This window comes from Pseudorca crassidens, chromosome 9 (genome assembly GCF_039906515.1).
Source record: "Pseudorca crassidens isolate mPseCra1 chromosome 9, mPseCra1.hap1, whole genome shotgun sequence".
Taxonomy (NCBI): Eukaryota; Metazoa; Chordata; class Mammalia; order Artiodactyla; family Delphinidae; genus Pseudorca; species Pseudorca crassidens.
The window spans coordinates 38,953,955-38,974,087 of record NC_090304.1 but is presented as its reverse complement, the minus strand read 5'-3'; the positions used below and the strand labels follow the sequence as shown (position 1 = coordinate 38,974,087).

Genomic DNA, 20,133 nt, shown 5'->3' with positions numbered 1-20,133 from the left:
AGATGACTTTTAATATGAAGAAAATGCATTTCCATTACTTGCTCTACTATTAGCATGATAAGCATATCCTTAAAGAAACTAGACTCTACTTATTACCCTTTAGTGTCTCAAAAAAAGCTCTTATAATTATTCGAATTGAGCTCTCCTACTCTCTGCTCCTTTATCCAGCAAATGAATATAATGAGTAGAAGCCTCAGACAACATTAGGACCATGGCAGTTTATCACCTCCAAGTGATTTCAGACATATTTTTTAATTTATAAAAACAAGCACATAATAAGAAAGGAAAAAACAAACAAACAAAACACAAGAGATCCAAATTTCTATATACCATAAGAATAGGCTCTCTGTGAGAATGAATGGATTAAGCTAGCTCCTAAACATTTGTTGAGGAACATGCCAACAATATAACTTTTCCTTTCTTTAAATTTATCATGTCTTGTGATCCTTCTCTCATCCTTGCAATCAAAGCTATGAACATCCCTCTGAAAATAGTTAATTAAATCCCGGTGGAAACATCATGGGGAGAACTTTTACTAAATGCAACAGTATGATGTCAAGTGAGGGCTCCTAACCTGGTTGCCTCTGAGGCAATTTAAGTCACTATTACTGAGGCTCCTGGGTCTTTCCAATAGGAAGGAGGTATAGTCCAAAGTAGAACTTCCCCGTTGACAATCATGAACACTTCCATCCAGAGGGAGGGAAATGTTAGCTATTACTATCCAGGTCCTTCAAGCGTAGTATTACCTTAAAACCCCAAACCAACTCATTTTTGCCAGAGTTACTCTCTACACACAAAAAGTTCAGTTGGGCATCCACCTATTCAGTGTCAACTCTCACAAAGTTCTTCAAGGCAGTCCATCTCCTCTTAGGAATTCTCCACCTTACCAAGTAAGTGACCAAATCAGCTCAAAAGTAAAAGCCAAAGTTAAAACGGTAACACTTGGGCTTCCCTGATGGCACAGTGGTTAAGAATCTGCCTGCCAATGCAGGAGACATGGGTTCAAGCCCTGGTCCGGTTAGATCCCACATGCCGCAGAGCAACTAAGCTCGTGTGCCACAACTACTGAGCCTGCACTCTAGAGCCCACGAGCCACTACTACTGAAGCCTGTGCGCCTAGGGCCCATGCTCTGTAACAAGAGAAACCACCGCAATGAGAAGCCTGCGCACCACAACGAAGAGTAGCCCTCACTCGCCGCAACTAGAGAAAGCCCGCACGAAGCAAGGAAGACCCGACGCAGCCAATACATACATACATATATACATAAATAAATAAAATTTATTTTAAAACTAAACAAAAAAAAAAGGTTAACACTTTGTCTAGCAGTAGCAAGAATCTCCCAGTTTAAGTGATAGATGCTCACTTAAGTACATATTTGCGCGTGATAAAATGCTAATTACTAAAAAATACTCACTTCAGCACTTTTACTCCTTGGAAGATTAACTGCTCTCTTTAGCTTCTTTACTGATTCTGTAATGGCAGGAGTCTCCACACCATCTAAAGCACTGCAGATTTTTCTTACAGCTTTAATTACTTGATCTACCACTCTATGTTGGTTCTTTAAAAATAAAAAGTAAAATAAACATAAGCATATGAAATTTAAAGGATCTATTTCAGAGATGAAGTAAAAAACCAGACATTTCAGATGTGCCTAAGAACAGATATCCTTTACTCTTTTGTGATTAAAAAGAAAAGAAACAAGATAGCTTTTCAATTACATAAGTTACTTTGAAATAGGAAAAAAGCAGGCCTGGTTAATTTTCACTCTGCCTGTACAATTATTCATATGCAAATGCCTTTAATTTCTTATTAGAATCAGAAGCAAAAGCAATAAATCACTAACAAATTATGAAATCACTTAAAAAAGCTAGAGTTCTTTTTAATTTTCATTTTGTGAATAATTTCCACATTAAAAACATCAACACTTCTCGCTCTCCTGCAAAAATCTGGTATCAAAAACCAGGTTGTTCAGAGACTGGTCACAAATTAATAACACTGGGCAACAGTTACTAAAAGTGAGTCAACTTTTCAGCATCATTTGCATCTATACAACCAACACTTTCTAAGTCCTGTCTGATGAAAAAACTTCTGTGAGGACAATCCCTCCTTACTATTCAACCACAGATCATTTCACCATGTAAGTATACATGTACAAATATATTATAAAATAATTTACCTGATGAGGATGATTCAAAAATCCTTCTCCACTCCCCCATCATCGTTTTAAAGTACATATCTCATTAAGAAACAAAAACATTCTTATATAATGGATTAATTCATCAAATATTTACACCAAACTTAAATGCCAAGTACTGTTAGAATGGGCTGAAACTCAGTACTGTACCATCCCTTAAACATTTAAAATTTTCCACCTTTGAGGCTTGGCTACCATAAACCAAATGTTCTCTTCATCTTCACGTGTAAATGAAACCACCTCATTTTCTCAAATACCCAATTACCTTGCAGTCCTCAGATCCCGAAGGTCCCAATTTTTGCTTACTTGACTTGTATTTCTTATTTTTGCTCTTCCACCTTCATGCAAAAACCTTTCCAGTTTTGAGGCTCATGCCATTCTCCTATACTATTCTCCATCATTTTTTATATGCCAGTTATCAATTTATTGTCTATCAGTTCCAAATCCACCCTTCTTTGCTCTACTCTGTGATACAAGAACTTGACCTTACAAACATTTCTCCTTTGCCAGCTAGTACAATGTTAGGTTTTGTCAATAGAGGGCCCTGAAAGGACACTCAAAGGCAATAACAGCAGGAAGGTACTTCTCATCAGGGTTCCAGTCCTCTATTTTTAAATTCAGTATGGAAGCCCAGTGGTCCTCAACTACCCGCTCCAGCTGTACCCTCAAGCCACGCTCCTCCAATCTGACAGCTCTACCAAATTTCTTTGCCATAGGCAACCTGTGTGTTCCTGTGATAGCCATACCCTCTTCAAAGAGGCCAAATTTCAGCCTGGGGCTGAGGGAGAGGCTCTATCATAAGTCCTCAAAGTTCACTATCCACATTACTCCTCAACTGTAGAATTGATAATTGCGCTTCTTTGCACCTGTTACTTCTGGACCCCTCAGAGCAAGGCTGGCACTTTTTTAAGGCCTGACAGCAAATGTTTTAGGCTCTGTGGGTCAAATAGTGTTTTACAATTCAACTCTGCATGAAAACAGACACAGATAACATAAATGAATGAGTAAGGCTGTGTTCCAATAAAACTTTATTTACAAAAACGGGCCAGATTTGTCATGTGAGCCATAATGTGCCAACTCCTGCTTCAGTCCTCTTTTACCCCTTATAGTAATTAATTACCTTTTACTAATTAACAATTCTTTAAATTTCCCTGTTCAAAAAACTAGACTATAGTTTCTGTTGCCTGACTTGGCCCCTGACTGACTGATCTGCCTTGCCACTGACATGTGGTCACTTCCCCTACTACATGCCTTATTTTTGCTCTGGACGTTTATCTCTATATTCTATAAGAAGCCTCAGTTACACAAATGTCCATGTGGGGCTTCCCTGGTGGTGCAGTGGTTGGGAGTCCACCTGCCAACGCAGGGGACATGGGTTCAGGCCCTGGTCTGGGAAGATCCCACATGCCACAGAGCAACTAAGCCGTGAGCCACAACTACTGAGCCCTCGTGCTACAACTACTGAAGCCCGTGCTCCTGAAGCCTGTGCTCTGCAACAGGAGAGGCCACCGCCGTGAGAGGCCCGTGCACGGCAACGAAGAGTGGTCCCCTGCTCGCCGCAACTATAGAGGGCCCACACGCAGCAACAAAGACCCAACACAGCCAAAAAAACCTGTCAATGTTGAAAAATTCACAGCATCTTCAACCCCATAATTGTACCCTATCAGAATCTTAACCACAATACCATATTCTGATCATAATCTCCTTTGCTTCCAGCCCTCACACCCTCATTCTGACCAAACCTGTTCTCTGAGCTCAGAGACTTCTCTGCTTCTTCTACCAGGCAGCTAGTTCTTCTAAAGAAAATCTCACAACCATAAAGATCCAGCAGTCTCCAATTTCAGCAGGCATCTGCATGCCATTTAACATTCCTTTTACAAGCCCTGGTCAGCTCTCTTTCCCATTCCCCTTAGAAGATGAAGCCAACCATTATTCCTTGCCTCAAAACCCCTACTTGCCACCCTAACTTCATTTTAGTGAAATAAATTAACATCTTATCCCTAGAAAACTAAGACCAGGAGGGATCAGAACTTTGCAACTTCCTGACCTCTCCCATAAACCTACCTAAGAGAAATCAAGACATACATCCACACAAAGACTTATACATGAATGTTTATAGCAGCATTATTCATAATAATCAAAAACTACAAACATTCAAAATGTCAGTTATTGGGTAACTGGATAAATAAAATGTGGTATATCCATACAATGGAAGTATTCAGCAATAAAAAAAAAATTGTGGATACATACTACATGGACAGAGCTTAAGAACAGTATGGTATGTGAAAGAAATCACATGTAAAAGATTACATAAGGTATGATTCCATTTACAGGAAACCTCCATTAAAGGCAAACCTACTGAGACGGGAACCAGATCAGCAGTGGTTTGGAGCTGAGGATGGGAATGGGGAATGACTGGAAAGTAGTACACGGAAACTTCTGGGAGTGATGAAAATATCCTAAAAGTGGACTGTAGTGACAATTATACAACTCTATGCATTTGCTAAAAGAATCATTGAATTGTACACATCCAATGGGTAAATTTTACAGTACATAAATTATACCTCAATAAAGCTATACAGAGTCACTATTATTTCTGATAAGATGGTCAGTGAAGAGCTCTCTGATTAGACAACATTTGAGCACAGACGTTAATAAACTGAAAGGGTAAGTCATGCAAGTATCTGGGGAAAGAGCATTAAAAGAAGGGATAAGCACAAGGGTCCCAGCTGGGGAGCATACCTGCAGATCAGCTAGAACAAAGAAGAAAGGGGTAGGAAGCCAGATCAGAGAGGTAGTGGGTCAGAATGTGTAGGGCCTTGAAGCAACAATTAGGGATTTGAATTTTACTGACTGAGGTGGTAAACAGTATTTTGAACAAAAGAGTGGCATGATTTAATATTTTTAAGGGTTTACAAATTTTATTAATTTTTTCAAAGAACCATCTTTTGGCTTTGATTTTCTCTTATTTTACATTTGCTTTGTGTGATTATATTCATTTTTTTAAATTTTTTTTTATTTTGGAACAATTTTATATTTACAGAAAAGTTGCAAGAATAGTAAAGAGAGTTCTCATTCAACATTAAAGGAAAATGGGTTAAGTAACTTCTTACATAACCATGTTAAATTTGTCAAAACTAAGACATTAACACTCATTAAATTACTATTACCTAAACTGCAGGCTTTCTTCAGATTTCACCAGTTTTTCCACTAATGTATTTTTCCTCTTCTAAGATACAATCCAGGATACCACATTGCATTTAGTGATTTATTTTTAAAAGATAATTTTGGTTGCCTATTGAAGACAGGCTATAGAAGGACACGTAGAAGCTGGAAGACCAGTAAGGAACTGCTGTTAACTACTATAGCTGACTAGGAGTATAGTTTTGGTAGTGATGAAGGGTGGTCACATTCTGAATGTATTTTCGAGGCAGAGCTGACAGGAATGGGACTGCATATGGGATGTGAAATATCTTTTTCTTGAGAAATAAAATATGACTACAAGGTTTTGGCCTGAGCAAATGGAAGGACAGAGTTGCCATTTATTAAGAAGGGGAAGACTGATGAATAGATATGAAGGATAGCATAAAAATTCAGTTTCATATATCTTAAATTTGAGATGTCAGACACTCATATAAAAATATCAAGTAATAGACACTTGAATCTGAAGTGATGATCAACATATGTAGGGTATTTAAGGACATGAGATTAAACGAGATCACCTACGATGTGAATACAGAGAGAAGAAGAGGTCCTAGAACTGAGCACCCTGGGCATTCTAATGTTCTGGAGGTCAGGAAGATAAGGAGATCATAAGGAGCTTCGAAGCCACAAGTAAGAGTGAACACAGAGCAGACACTGGAAGTAGGAGAACCAAGAATGTGGTATCCCAGAAGCCATGTGAGTGTTTCAAGAAGGAAGAAACGATCAACTCTATCAAACACGATAGAAAAGTTGAGAAAAAGAAAGACTAAGAACTTATTACTGGAATCCTGATCATTGAAGTCCTTGATGATCTTAAGTGCAGTTTCAGAGAACCGTTGAGAATGAAAGCCTGGTTGGAGTGGGTTCATAAGAGAGTGAGAAGAGAGGAAGTATAAGCAGAAAAAACAGATTAACTTTCAAGTTTTGTTATAAGGAGAACAGAGAAGTATAGGGTGATTGCTGCAGGGGGATGTGGATTTTTTGTTTTATTATAAGATGGGAGTATACCCATGGCTCCATCCTTGAACTTTTTTTTTTTCTCTACCTGCAGTGGTTTTCTTGGTGATCTCATCCAGTTTTATGGCTGCAAAATATTTATATTCTGATGATTCCCCAGTTTATTATCTCCAGCCTGGATCTCCTCCATTAAATTCCACACTCATATCCAACTGCCTACTCAATATCACTACTTGGATGAATAATAGTCATCTCAAACAAAATGTCCAAAACTGAGTTCAGGTCTTCCCCACAAACCTGTTCTTCTCTCAGTTTTCTACATCTCACTAAAAGCAACTCCAAATTTCCAAATGCTCAGGTAGAAAACCTTGGAATTATGCTTCTCTCTCTCTCTCTCATGCTCCACATCCAATCTATTGGTAAATCCTCCTAGCATTAACTTCAAAATTGTCACAGAATTCAACCCCGTCTCATCACTTCTGGTCCAAGCCATCATTCTCTCTCCTGTGACTAAAAAAAAATCTTCCTCATTCATTTGTTTCCACTATTGCCCCCTTCCTCACTCTATTCTAGCCTAGCAGACCTTATACATACCAGGCACACTTCTCCCCCAGATAACCAGGTAGCTTCTTCCTCTCCTTCTCCAGTTCTTTACTCAAGTTCATTTTCTCAATGAGGCCTTCTCTGATTACCTTATTTGAAATTGCAACATTACCCTCCTCTATGTTTCTCTAATAGCACTTACCACCTGATATAACATATACCTTGCTAGTTTATTTTACTCTGTTTCCTCTAACTAGAATGTAAATTCTCTAAAGAGCAAGGATTACAGTTTCTTTTGTCCCCTGCCACATCCTCAGCACCTACAACAGTGCCTTGAGAGAGAAGATACTCAGTAATATTTGTTGGATAAATCAACATAATTATATATTGATAAAAAGTATAACAGTAGCTAGAAATCTGGAGGTCATCCTACACTATTTCTTCTTCTCTTACATCTCATTACCTATCAAAATCTAACCAATTTTATCTACTAAATATTGTTAATCAGTCCCTCCTCTTTACCTGTACCACACTCACTGTCTTTTACCTGGACTACTATCAAAAACTTTCCTAAGTAGTCTCCCTGAAACCAACCCTGCCAAGTTTAAATTTAACTTCCACAATTTGGCCAGAGTGACTTCAGAGCTCAAGACTAAACAAGTCACCCACCCCACCCCACTCCACTTCCTACCCTCTGCTTAAAACACCTTGAATGGCTACAGGAGGGGTCAACAAACTCTTCCTGTAAAATGAAAATAGTAAATAGTTCAGGCTTTGCAGGACATATGGTCTCTGTCCCAAATACTCAACTTTAGTATTAGAGCACAAATGCAGTCATAGAAAATATGTAAACAAATGAATGTGGCTGTGTCCCCCAAATTTTTCTTTACAAGAATGGGAAGTGGACTGGATATGGCCCCCGATCTGGAGAATAAAGTAAAACTCCTTCACATGAATTATATGGTGGTAATTTATATCTGGCTATTTCCAATTTCATCTTTCAACCTTCACTTCACACTTTGTATCAGAGAAGTGCTTACACTTCCACATATGTATCGCACCTATGTACTTTTGTTCACATGCCCTTCCCAACTATCTTCTAGCTAACTCATACTGTTTAAGACTTGGATCCGGCAGCATCCCTTCTTAGAGGCCTTCCTTGAACCTTCAAGTTGGGAGAAGTGCCCCTCATCAATCTCTCAAAGGACGCCAAAACATACCTCTATTCTACATTTACTATGTTGAAATTCTGTTTAAATCTTTCATTGCTAGTTTTAAGTTCCTGGTAGGTGGGGATTAGGTCATTCATTCTCATAACTCCAGCATCTAGCATATAGCAAGTATTCAATAAATGCTTTTTGAATTGAAGTGAAGGTTCCCCTTAGTAATAAAGCTCAGGTAACTCAAGCACTACTGAGAATTTTTGTTAATATGTTGGGTCAGAAAACAAGTTATCAAATATCAACTTCAAGAATATAGTTTAAATAGTCCTTCTAAAATATTTAATCTAATTCCAACATTAGTATTTAAGAGTGTACAGAGAAAAGAATCTTTAAATCATCAAGCCAAAATGTGAATTAAGACTTACTTCAATTTGAAGAGCCAGTTCCACTTGGTTGTGATAAGAATCTAAAAGTTCTTCAACAGGATGTCTGAAATAAAGAAGTTATTGTGGCTGAAAGATACCATATGCAAAAATGATTGTTTTATTCACCAAAATAAGTGCATTCACATCCAAAAGTAACGTCTGAAAACCTGAAATTAATGTTTTAGATGCCACACCTTGTCGTGACTTCTTTATAAGGTTTTTCTATTTGATGCAGGTGTTTGTTTAAATCCACAGGTGTTTCATCATCTTCTGCCTAAATAAACATACAGACAAATGTTTACCAAATAATGAAATCCATTCTTTGGTCTTTCTATTGCCAAATTAAGTAAGGTTAAGCGTATGATAAATTCTTGAAATGAAAGTGACTTTTGAGAACCGAGGCCTCTGCTATAGAGAGAGAATGGAGAGCTAAAAGCACTTTTAAAGATGGCGGACAGCCAAATGAAGGTGGAGTGGGAACCAGATGAGAAGAGATCATCTGAATTTCTGCATTTTTTATAATGATAACCAAATTTCCTTCTACCTTACCTTCAATAAATAAGGCACTGGTCTCTTCAACCATAACCCTTATTATTCAAAATACTCAAAAACATCATGCCTTAAGAAACTGAAAACAGAAGTTACTAATGATTGTTAAAATGTACTGAGTTTTGTGAAATAGTTTCCACCCAAGTGAAATAAATTCTACCTAACATAGGAGCAAAACCTAGGAAAATAAAGAAAAGAGAAAGTAGAAATGATTGATATTTTTCCTCCTAAAATTCTACCAAATGAATGATTCTCTTTAGAGGTTAAAAGTCATCAAGTGTTTATACAGTAATAAAATGGCCTAATTTCTTGCATTCTATTTTGCTTTAACCTCAAAAGAAAGTACTATAGTTTTAAAACAGAGAATTAGTTTTCATTTTGTGAAAAATAATATATTTTTCTCAGTTTGGTGCAAAGGTCAATGTGGATCTTTTTCTCCCCAAAACCATATTTAGCATTCAAAATCTTTCTTCTTCCTCATTTCTCCTTGACTGACCCTGATGTTTTCATTGTGTAACTTGTGTAAAACTATTACAAGCCAAACTTTTATAATTCCTCCACTTTGATTTTCAAACATGCCTCCAACTCTGAGTAGTATGCTGCCTAAACCTCCATGATTGAAAGTCTCCCCCCGGTCTGCTAAAACTCTCCCCACATCTGCTTTATCCTGTAGGGGATAAAGCGTGCCTCACTCCCAGTCAAACCCAAAACTCTCAGAGCACGTACACATTGCAAATTGGCTGATTAGCAATTATTTAGAATTACATATTAATCCAAACTAATATTAATCTAAAATTAATATTTAATAATTAATATCTAAATTAATCTAAAATTATTTAGATTCAACCAAATGCAATTCAGTTATAGGGTACACACTTACTGTTCGGGCCAGATTTTGGCACATTGCGCTGAAGGTCAAAAGTTGTAGTTTAATCTCCGTGTCCCATTTTCGACAGTTTTGAATATGTTCATGACTTCCAAGACAATGATTACTGTTAAAATATATCAATTATTCATCAGTGTTATTCTCCTCAAACTAGAAATTATACAGGTGAGAGTAAAATGTAAATTTTACTCATCAGGAATTGAAGAGAATGGTAAAATACAGAGACTTTTTTAACCAAGTGTGAGCATTTAAATAGAGAAATAATTCTACATGAGAAGAGTTAAAGCAAAGAAGAAAGAAGATGAAGACAAACAAGGAAAAAAAACAGGGACAGAGCATCTCTAGTAGGTTCAGAAAAAGATTCATATAATGATTATTTCAGGCAACTAAAAGGAAATCACAACTAAACACTGTGTATAAAGTAATACTGCATGCTACAAAGGGAAAATGGAGTCCCTAATGATGTAACTATTGCCTCTCTGCAGAAAGAAAAACAACTTTAAATTCACTTGTCAACCAATTGCCCACCATTCTTCCCATCTAAGACTATCAGCTTCTTAAGGGCAAGATCCTCTACTGTCTTAGACACAATGTCTTGGACAACGTATATCTTAATATAAGTTAACTGATCCAATAAACCAATTCACTAGGACCCAATGTGGTTTTAGATTATAAATTTAACTTGAAATTTTTCTAATTTAATCCATTAAAATGAAATTTCCAAAAATGTTGCTCAATAATTAAATGAATACTTACTTCTGTAGCACTTCCTCTTGACCACAAACTTTAAGAACATAGCTGCCAACATCTACTTGATTCAAGTCATCATGTACCCAGCAAAGGGCTTGCATTATTATGATTTCTACAGTAGAACTCACTGTAAAAGAGTTAGTCATCATTTTCATTGTATACATTCAATACTAAGTATATACCTATTCAGACTGTATGTCTTACAATCTAAAACAGCACTATATAAGCGAACTATAATGCAGGTCACATATGTAATTTAAAATTTTCTAGTAGCCACGTTGAAGAAAGTAAAAAGAAACAGATGAATCTAATTTCAATAATATATTTTATTTAACCTAATATATCCAAAATATCATTTCAATATATAATTGGTATTTCAAAATTACTAATGGGATATCTTACATTCTCTTTTCAAAGTAAGTCTTTGAATTCCAGTGTGTATTTTACACTTATAGCACATCTCAATCTATATTAGCCATATTTCAAGTAATCAATAGTCACATGTAGCTAGTGGTTATCGTATTAGACAGGGCAGATCTAAGCTAAGAAAGCCACCTCTGTATTACAGACTCCTCCAAAAAGGATGACATTTAGCAGTGTCTAGCAAACAATTATTTAAACCAAATCATAAGGAAAAAGAATCACCTTAAACATTTGACATTTGCCTGGTAAATTATCCAATGAAGAATAAAAATATAGAAAGTAGGAAGTATTATTCAATTATCATTCTTCACAATAGCTGGATACTAAGATTACAAACCATTAAAAACTAAAGTAACCTATTTCTATACTTAGAGCTTTTATGTTCAACTTAGAAGACAGTGACTACATTCAGAATTCATGAAAATTAACAGCTTGGCAGAAAAGGCCATAAAACCTCTATCTAATACAATAGCTACATTTCTGAACACATTTATATGTATCATAACAGTTATTAAACACACAAAGCACTTCTACTATAAAATGGTTACATTTCTTAAAAGAGATGTACACTATAAATGTGCACATTTATGAAGCACCAAACAATAGGAATTTGATATATTTTTAAATGAATCAGATCTTGATATATCAAGTCAAAATTTGATACAAATCAAAACATTTGCTATCAATGCTTATCCATGCTTATTTCAATCAAGAAGCTTATTGACCTTACTTTCCTTCAATTTTAGTATTAATTCTTACTGCATACGATTCCCCAAACCAAAATTTAAGGTATGTTTAAAGAGAATAAGTCTTCCTTTAGAATATAAAGAATAGGACTATAATTAGCCTTGCTAGCTAATGCTTTTGGGCTTTGGCCAAGAGCCACTGATTAACCAAATTACTCAGCATCTTTCAGAGAAATATGTAGTTATAAAAGTAAACTGGTTTTTCTCTAACCCAAACCACAGAACTATCCATATGAACGCCAATTTCTAGAAAGGGATAACTAATGCATGTTAAGTATTTTACCCCCCCCCCCGACACACACAGAGATTTTTAAAGGATACCTAATGATAACTGAGTCAGTTTATTAAAAGAATGATAACATTAACATTTTAAACATTTTCTCCCTAATCAGAGCAAAACAAGATCGTTGGGGAACTATGAACCTACCATCGCATGTAAAGGTAACTGGTAGCTGAAATCCTTCAATTTCAATGGAGACCTTCACGCTAGCATTTTCTCCACATATGTTTCTTTGCACTGTGACTGGACTTAACAAATAGCCTGGATTTGTGCAGTGATTGGTATATGGAAAACTGGTCTTCAATCTATTCACAAAAAACAAGAAATTAAATTCTTTTTTTGAAAGCTGCATTTGAGAGCTCTGAACAAGGCTTTGCATGCTTATAGCCATTCAATTCTGTGTTACTGTCCAATTCTAGAGCAGCTCAGGAGAAATGTAATGAATGGACCCCTGTCAAAACTCCAAAACACCGGCATTTGCCTTTTAAAAAACAGAATCCAAGGAAAGAGATTAAGTACTGCCAGGACCGCTTTGGTAACACTATCAACATCAACAAAACACACACTGGATACACAGCATTAAATGAGGTTCTCTGCTTCAGATTTTTGGCTAAACAGTATAATTTCACAAAATGTACATTTTTAATGAACCACTGACAATACAGGTGATAGACCTAAATTGTAATTGCCAGAGGGATGAAAAAGTTTGTTGTCTTTTTAAAATCTTTTTTTCTGACATCCTTTTTCCTACACAGTTTTTGGTTGGTAGTATGATAGAAAAACATAGACAATGGGTTTTTACAGTGCTATGAGGCCTTTATTCCCTCAAAGTGATTTCTAAGACTTAGGGAATGGCAAAAAAATTGCCTGTGAAGTGTTCTTCGTATTCATAGTAGCAAAATAGTTTAAATTTAAATATATAAGGCAGGTGTATGGCTCATCTCCAGATAGCACTTCTATTATCTGAAGACAAAGGAGGATTTGATGCCTTCTTTAAGCCTGTGGGCTTCCCTTAACTGACTTTTTTCTGGAAGTTAGAAGACAAACTCCACTTCTCCCATCTGCTTTTCACAGGGCTATAAACGGAATGAATGCTGGAAGTTTTATCTATTCGCTCTGTAGAGATTAAAATAATCAAGTTATAGGAACAGAATAAAATAGTTTGAGTTGACAATAAGAAAGGTTCTGGAGAGGCAGGCAGCAAGTGTAACTATTTGTGCACTACTGCTAGAGTCAGACTTCCCAAGTTTAAATCCTGTTTGTACTACTTACTAGCTGTGTAATCTTAGGCAAGTTATTCAATCTCCTTGTTGCTTCAGTTTCCTCTTCTATAAAATGGGGATAATACTACTACTAACTTCATGGGGTTGTTGTGAGAATTATGTGAATTAAGTTTATAAGGACACTCAGAACAGTGTCTAGTACATGGTAAGCGTTATAAGCATCTCGTCAAATAAATGAATAAATGAATAAATCTGGTTTCTGCACTGTGATCTTAAGTGCCACAAAGGATCCAATATTAAAAAGAAATGTAATTGAAAAAAAGGTAATAGAAAGTAATAAACTTAAATTGATGTTGGAAATGCACCTTTAGATATGGACACATTACCTTCAAATATTTGATTGCTGCCAAGCTTACCCCTCTGTAACACAATGACAAGACCTTCACAGGACCCAGCCTAAGATTTTTTATTGTTTCTCACATACTTGGTATTCTTGTTTCCTATGAAACAAGAAATACCACATGAAATAAGATAGTCACAGCAAATCACGTAGCTAACTAATATATAAAACGGTAAAGAACTTTATCTATATCCAAGGAAGCCTTCAATTTTCAGAAATCCTTAAGGATGATAAAAGGAAAATCAGAAATTCCTGATGACAGTTCAGAAAACAAGAATTTACTGGACAAAAATTCTAGTGATAAAAAGTTACATATAAAAATGAGGGTTTTGGGGCTTCCCTGGTGGCGCAGTGGTTGAGAGTCCGCCTGCCGATGCAGGGGACACGGGTTCGTGCCCCGGTCCGGGAAGATCCCACATGCCGCGGAGCGGCTGGGCCCGTCAGCCATGGCTGCTGGGACTGCGCGTCCGGAGCCTGTGCTCCGCAACGGGAGAGGCCACAACAGTGAGAGGCCCGCGTACCAGAAAAAAAAAAAAAAAAAAAAAAATGAGGGTTTTGGGCTTCCCTGGTGGCACAGTGGTTAAGAATCCACTGGCCAATGCAGGGGATGTGGGTTCGAGCCCTGGCCCGGAGAAGATCCCACATGCCACGGAGCAACTAAGCCCCTGAGCCACAACTACTGAGCCTGTGCTCTAGAGCCCGCGAGCCACAGCTACTGAGCCTGCGTGCCACACAACTACTGAAGCCCGTGCACCTAGAGCCCATGCTCCGCAAGAAGAGAAGCCACGGCAGTGAGAAGACTGCGCACTGCAACAAAGAGTAGCCCCTGCTCACCACAACTAGAGAAACCCCGCACACAGCAACAAAGACCCAACGCAGCCAAAAATAAATTAAAAATAAAAATAAATTTATTTTAAAAAATGAGGGATTTTAATTGAATTGACACTACTTTATAAGAAACTTGAGTCAGCGTCATTTAGAATAAAATTAACTAAATGCAGAGGTAAAAACCTACAGGGAATCCTTGGGATCAAGACATTTTTGTAGAATATAAATATTAGATTGGAACCATATATGAGGAAAGGAAATTAAAGGCTATTCAGAATGACAAGTGTAAAGTGTAGTTTTTCATCTTACCCTAGGGGACCACAAATGAAGCAGAAAAAATTTCCACTGGTATCTAACATTCCTCTGAGAACTTTCTCTGGACCTATTAACTAGTAGATACAGCAAGTTTTGTCAATTATGATGAGTGTGAAAGGAAAGAAATAAAAACAAGAAAAATGCAGTAATAATTAAATGTCCCGATTCGAAGTATTTTACAGAACTTTAAACTGAAAGTGACCCTTGAGATCACTAGTGCAACTCCCTGATTTCACAGAAGCAAAAAAAAACAAGGCCTAGAAGTAGGCTTAACTGTAAACAAATATCATCCTGACAATCTTACACTAATGTCATAGCTGAATTAAAATAATGAAATTAATCATTTTAGGAGATTTCAAAAAATGAGGCATTTACTAAGAGTATAAACACTTGTTTTTAAAATCTGCACACTGGAAAAAATAGAAAGTGACATTAATTTCTTCAAGACATCAAGACTTCTCCTGACTCCAATCTCCAAGGTCAGAGGGGAATGAAAGAATTTTCTAGAACATGGCTTCAAAAACACCTCTCCCTCTTACTTCTCTGAAACATTTGTTGCAATCCCACTCTAACAGAAATAAATTACAAAAAGAATTCATTGTCTCTAGTTCATCTGAGGTTTTAATATTACAGAAGCCATTTGTGTGTGTGTGTGTGCGCGCGCGTGTGCACACATAAATAAAAATGATCATTTTAGCTTAGTGGCAGAGTTTGTGTAAATAACACTAAGATTCAAATGCAGAAAAAAAGGCAGATCACAGAGAGCCTAATTTCTCAACATGCAAAGCTTAAATGCAATAGTCACTCAACACAGTCTAATAGACAAGGTTTGTTTGGAAAGAAAATTTTAAAAACTCGATGAACACATATCAGATTAATACCAAACCATTAAGATAAAACACATACCAGATTAATACCAAACCATTAAGATAAAAGATTATTTCTAAACTGTTAACCACACATACATAATGGTATAATGGAATAAAGGCACAGGTAATTTCTAACACATGCAATTTGCATTCTCAGTCATCTAAATGTCTCTTCTATTTTAAACGTCTACTGAAAAATATGAGTTTTAAAAACACAGTTAAGAGTAACCTTTGGGCTTCCCTGGTGGCGCAGTGGTTGAGAGTCCACCTGCCAATGCAGGGGACGCGGGTTTGTGCCCCGGTCCGGGAAGATCCCACATGCCGCGGAGCGGCTGGGCCCGTGAGCCATGGCTGCTGAGCCTGCGCTCCGCAACGGGAGAGGCCACAGCAGTGAGAGGCCTGCGTACCGCAAAAAAAAAAAAAAAAAAAAGAGTAACCTTTTCAGGAAAGAAAAAGTGACTCTACTGATATTTTTCTTCTTTTTTTTCCCTAAGGTATCCTGAAGAAAAGGAATGCTGGTTAAAAGGTGACACACAAGAAGATAGAATTTTAATGAAATGTTACCAATAGTCTAGAAAATCTAGTTAAATATAATAAGTCCCATATCATAAAAATGATGAATATACTCGAAAATGATCTGGGAACCCCAAACTCTGCTTTGCTTAAACCACACTGGGGAAAATACTGGATTCAGAATAAATCTCCCAGTAGTGATCTACTTTTCCTTCTTTTTTTAAAAAATAAATTTATTTATTTGTTTATTTGTTTGTTTTTGGCTGCATTGGGTCTTTGTTGCTGCGCACGGGCTCTCTCTAGTTGCCGTGAGCGGGGGCTACTCTTTGTTGCAGTGGGTAGGCTTCTCATTGCGGTGGCTTCTCTTGCTGCGGAGCACGGGCTCTAGGTGTGTGAGCTTCAGTAGTTGTGGCATGCAGGCTCACTAGTTGTGGCTCACGGATTAGTTGCTCCGTGGCATGTGGGATCTTCCCGGACTAGGGATCGAACCTGTGTTCCCTACATTGGCAGGCGGATTCTTAACCACTGTACCACCAAGGAAGTCCCTACTTTTCCTTCTTTTGATAACAGATCTCATCCAGTTGGCCACAATGTTTGTTGTTCCACTCCCTCCTTCCGTGGGATTTTTCTATCTGGTGCTGACTGAAAGGACTCTCTCCTTTCTGTTAACAAGACCATTAGAATATCAAAGTCTAAGCTATCAGTGGTTATATTCCCTGCCTTCAAAACTCCATCTCTAGTAGAAGCCAACATGCATGGTGAAAGGGCCCAGGGAGAAAAGGGAGGAAGAAGAAGAGTCCAAAGGGAGTAGGGATCAATTACAGTGTGTGAATTCCTGGATCTTGCTGTCACTGAGCTCTGCCCCATCCTCCCTCTTTCTGCTATACGGGTTTGTGAACCAATACATAACCTTCCTTGATTTATGCTAGTTTAAGATGGGTTTCTTGCACTCATAACAGAAGTCCTCACTAATACAGTGAAATGATGGAAAGAAAACACACCAAACCAGAGGTAATGGAGACCTCGCTCTGTTACAGACTAGCTGAGTAAACTTTGGTAGGTAACTTCTCTGAGTCTCAGTTTCTTCATGTATTAAGAACACTGGACACATTTAGGATTAAAAGAACATTTTAGAAATGCATTTTTCTAACCTTCAGAAAATATATTTGCTCCTCTAATCTTGCTTGTTATATCATCTCTTAATTCTAAGTAGGACAATATTTTGAATGCTAGAAAGTTTATGGCAAAACTAAGTCTCCCTATAAAGGCAAAAAAGGCAGGGACTTCCCTGGTGGTCCAGTGGTTAAGAATCCGCCTGCCAACGCAGGGGATATGGGTTTGATCCCTGGTCCGTGAAGATCTCACATACCATGGAGCAACTAAGCCCGCACGCCACAACTACTGAAGCCTGTGCGCTGTAGGGCCCACGCACCACAACTACTGAGCCTGTGCACCTAGAACCCGTGCTCCGCAATAAGAGAAGCCACTGCAGTGAGAAGCCCACGCACCTCAACGTGTGCAGCAATGAAGATCCAGCACAGCCATAAAAAAAAAAAAAAAGGCATTTTCTGGGCTTCCCTGGTGGCGCAGTGGTTGAGAGTCCACCTGCTGATGCAGGGGACACGGGTTCATGCCCTGGTCCGGGAAGATTCCACATGCCGCAGAGCGGCTGGGCCCAGTGAGCCATGGCCGCTGAGCCTATGCGTCTGGAGCCTGTGCTCCGCAATGGGAGAGGCCACAACAGTGAGAGGGCTGCGTACCGAAAAAAAAAAAAAAAAAAAAAAAAAAGCATTTTCTAATTCTAATGAAACTTCTATGTTTAAGCCATATTCTCCCTCGGTAATAGACTATCAGAAATCTACTGTCTGACCTCAATTTTTTCTTCTAAATACTCAGAACACTAACAGGTTCAACTGTAGTTTGTGTTAATGTACCAATTAACTGATTGTTTTGACATTTTAGCCACAGGGAGAAAATAGTTAAAACTTAAAAAATTTTATAATTAGTAGCACTAAGCTGGTTAAGATAAATTTTAAAAAATTACTTAATAAAAAATCATCTTTATAAAGAAAAATTCCTTACTTCGTAATGGATTGACAAAAAGCTGCCACTTCCTCATTCTGTACTTCAATTTCTTGTAGAAGAGAACTTTCAGCTGGCAAAGTACTGGTCCCATTTGGGCCTTTCTGTAATGAAAAAGAGTGTTTTTATTTTAAAAGTAAAAGATCCCCAAAATGCTAAATAGCATATAGCACAAACACATTTTTATAAAAACATGTACAAAAATATGGAGGTAAAATAAATCATATCAGTAACAAAGTTTTAAAGTATGGATTTCTATCTTTGTAAAAGTAATGCCAACTAAGTCTTTTTTTTTTTTTTTAATTTTGGCCAGGCCGCATGTCATGTGGCATCTTAGCTCCCTGACCAGGGATTACCCTGCGCCCCCTGCATTGGAAGCGCAATCTTTAACCACTGGACCGCCAGGGAAGTCCCAAGCCTTATTTTAAAGTTCATTGGTTTTACTTGCTCAGAAGTAGAAATAGGCCTGGGAGTCTGGACTACTACCCTGCACCGAGTCCTCCCGCTGCTTTCCCTGCTGTCCGCCCCCCTTGGCTCCGTGATGCTCGTGGACCTCAACAAGCAGTCTGGGCCTTTGAGCCTGCAGGAAGTGGATGAGAGGCCGCAGCACCCATTGCAGGTCAAATACGGCGGGGCAGAGGTTGACGAGCTGGGTAAAGTGCTGACAACCACGCAGGTGAAGAACTGGCCCACCAGCATTGCATGGGATGGCCTTCATCCAGGTAAACTGTATATTTTGGTCTTGACAGACCCGGATGCTCCCAGCAGGAAGGACTCCAAATACAGGGAATGGCACCATTTCCTAGTGGTCAACATGAAGGGGAACGACATCAGCAGTGGCACAGTCCTCTCCGATTATGTGGGCTCTGGGCCTCCCAAGGGCACAGGCCTTCACTACTACATCTGGCTGGTTTACGAGCAGGACAGGCCACTGAAGTGTGATGAGCCCATTCTCCGCAACCGATCTGGAGACCACGGTGGCAGATTCAAGGTGGCGAATTTCTGCAAAAAGTATGAGCTCGGGGCTCCAGGGGCCGGCACGTGTTACCAGGCCAAATGGGATGACTATGTGCCCAAACTCTACGAGCAGCTGTCTGGGAAGCAGAGGAAAGCCAGGAGATGGACATCGTCCCAGAGTTCCCAAGCAGTGTTTCAGTTTAGTGATGCATGTAGATTTCTTCTCTTCCCCCTGCCCTGAGGCCTGAGCAGTAAGATTTAGGTTTAGGGTGTCTTTTCCTTCTGCCTGTCCTCTATAATTCTAGGGGTTTATGTTTTGATCAAATTTGAACTCCGTTTTGGTGGGGGATACTTTGGTACTAGGATGGGGTCATCAAAATGTTAATTTAACAACCCAGACGTTAAAGAGGAAAAAAATTCTGGTAAAAAGACGAGGTCTGCAGTATTAGAACAGAGCATCAAAGAATCTTTAAGGGAGGTTGAAAAAACGAAAAGACTGATTGCCTCTGCCTTTGTGAGCCCGAGCCCAGGGCTGTGTGTGATGGCATCTTCTGGCATTTGTTTTCAGGGCCCTGTCTCTCACTAAGACAACCAGGGGCTGGCATGTCCACTAGCCCCCAACGTGATACATCTCAGGCTGGTTATTGGCTGTCAGTGTCCCGCTCTGGTTCCTTTAAAGAGCAATACTGGAAAAAGCAATAGGGAGAGAGTCACTTTGCTGTTAAAGCTTGGCCATCCAGATGAGCTGCGGGGCTGAGTGAGAGGTCATCAGAAATCCGAAAGTCTGTACGTGTTAAATTGATCACTCGTCGGTGTAAGAAAGGC

The 20,133-nt window shown here is 38.4% G+C and overlaps 1 protein-coding gene and 1 pseudogene across 6 annotated transcripts in view; one reads left to right on the top strand and one right to left on the bottom strand.

The window, feature by feature from the left end:
• The window catches only part of PIK3C2A (phosphatidylinositol-4-phosphate 3-kinase catalytic subunit type 2 alpha), a 111,361-nt gene that overhangs the window by 45,285 nt on the left and 45,943 nt on the right, over window positions 1–20,133 (bottom strand). For all 6 annotated transcript variants that reach the window (XR_010946126.1, XM_067749734.1, XM_067749732.1 and 3 more), the window contains exons 3-9: window positions 18,352–18,455; window positions 12,269–12,426; window positions 10,679–10,799; window positions 9,917–10,028; window positions 8,682–8,761; window positions 8,488–8,551; window positions 1,416–1,559 (exon numbers count right to left, since the gene is read on the bottom strand). Coding sequence is in view for 5 of the 6 variants with exons in the window: in XM_067749734.1 (XP_067605835.1) it covers window positions 1,416–1,559; window positions 8,488–8,551; window positions 8,682–8,761; window positions 9,917–10,028; window positions 10,679–10,799; window positions 12,269–12,426; window positions 18,352–18,455 (783 nt within the window). In the remaining variant the exon portion in view is untranslated. The remainder of the gene's footprint in view (window positions 1–1,415; window positions 1,560–8,487; window positions 8,552–8,681; window positions 8,762–9,916; window positions 10,029–10,678; window positions 10,800–12,268; window positions 12,427–18,351; window positions 18,456–20,133) is intronic.
• On the top strand, window positions 18,893–19,512 carry LOC137231272 (phosphatidylethanolamine-binding protein 1 pseudogene; annotated as a pseudogene).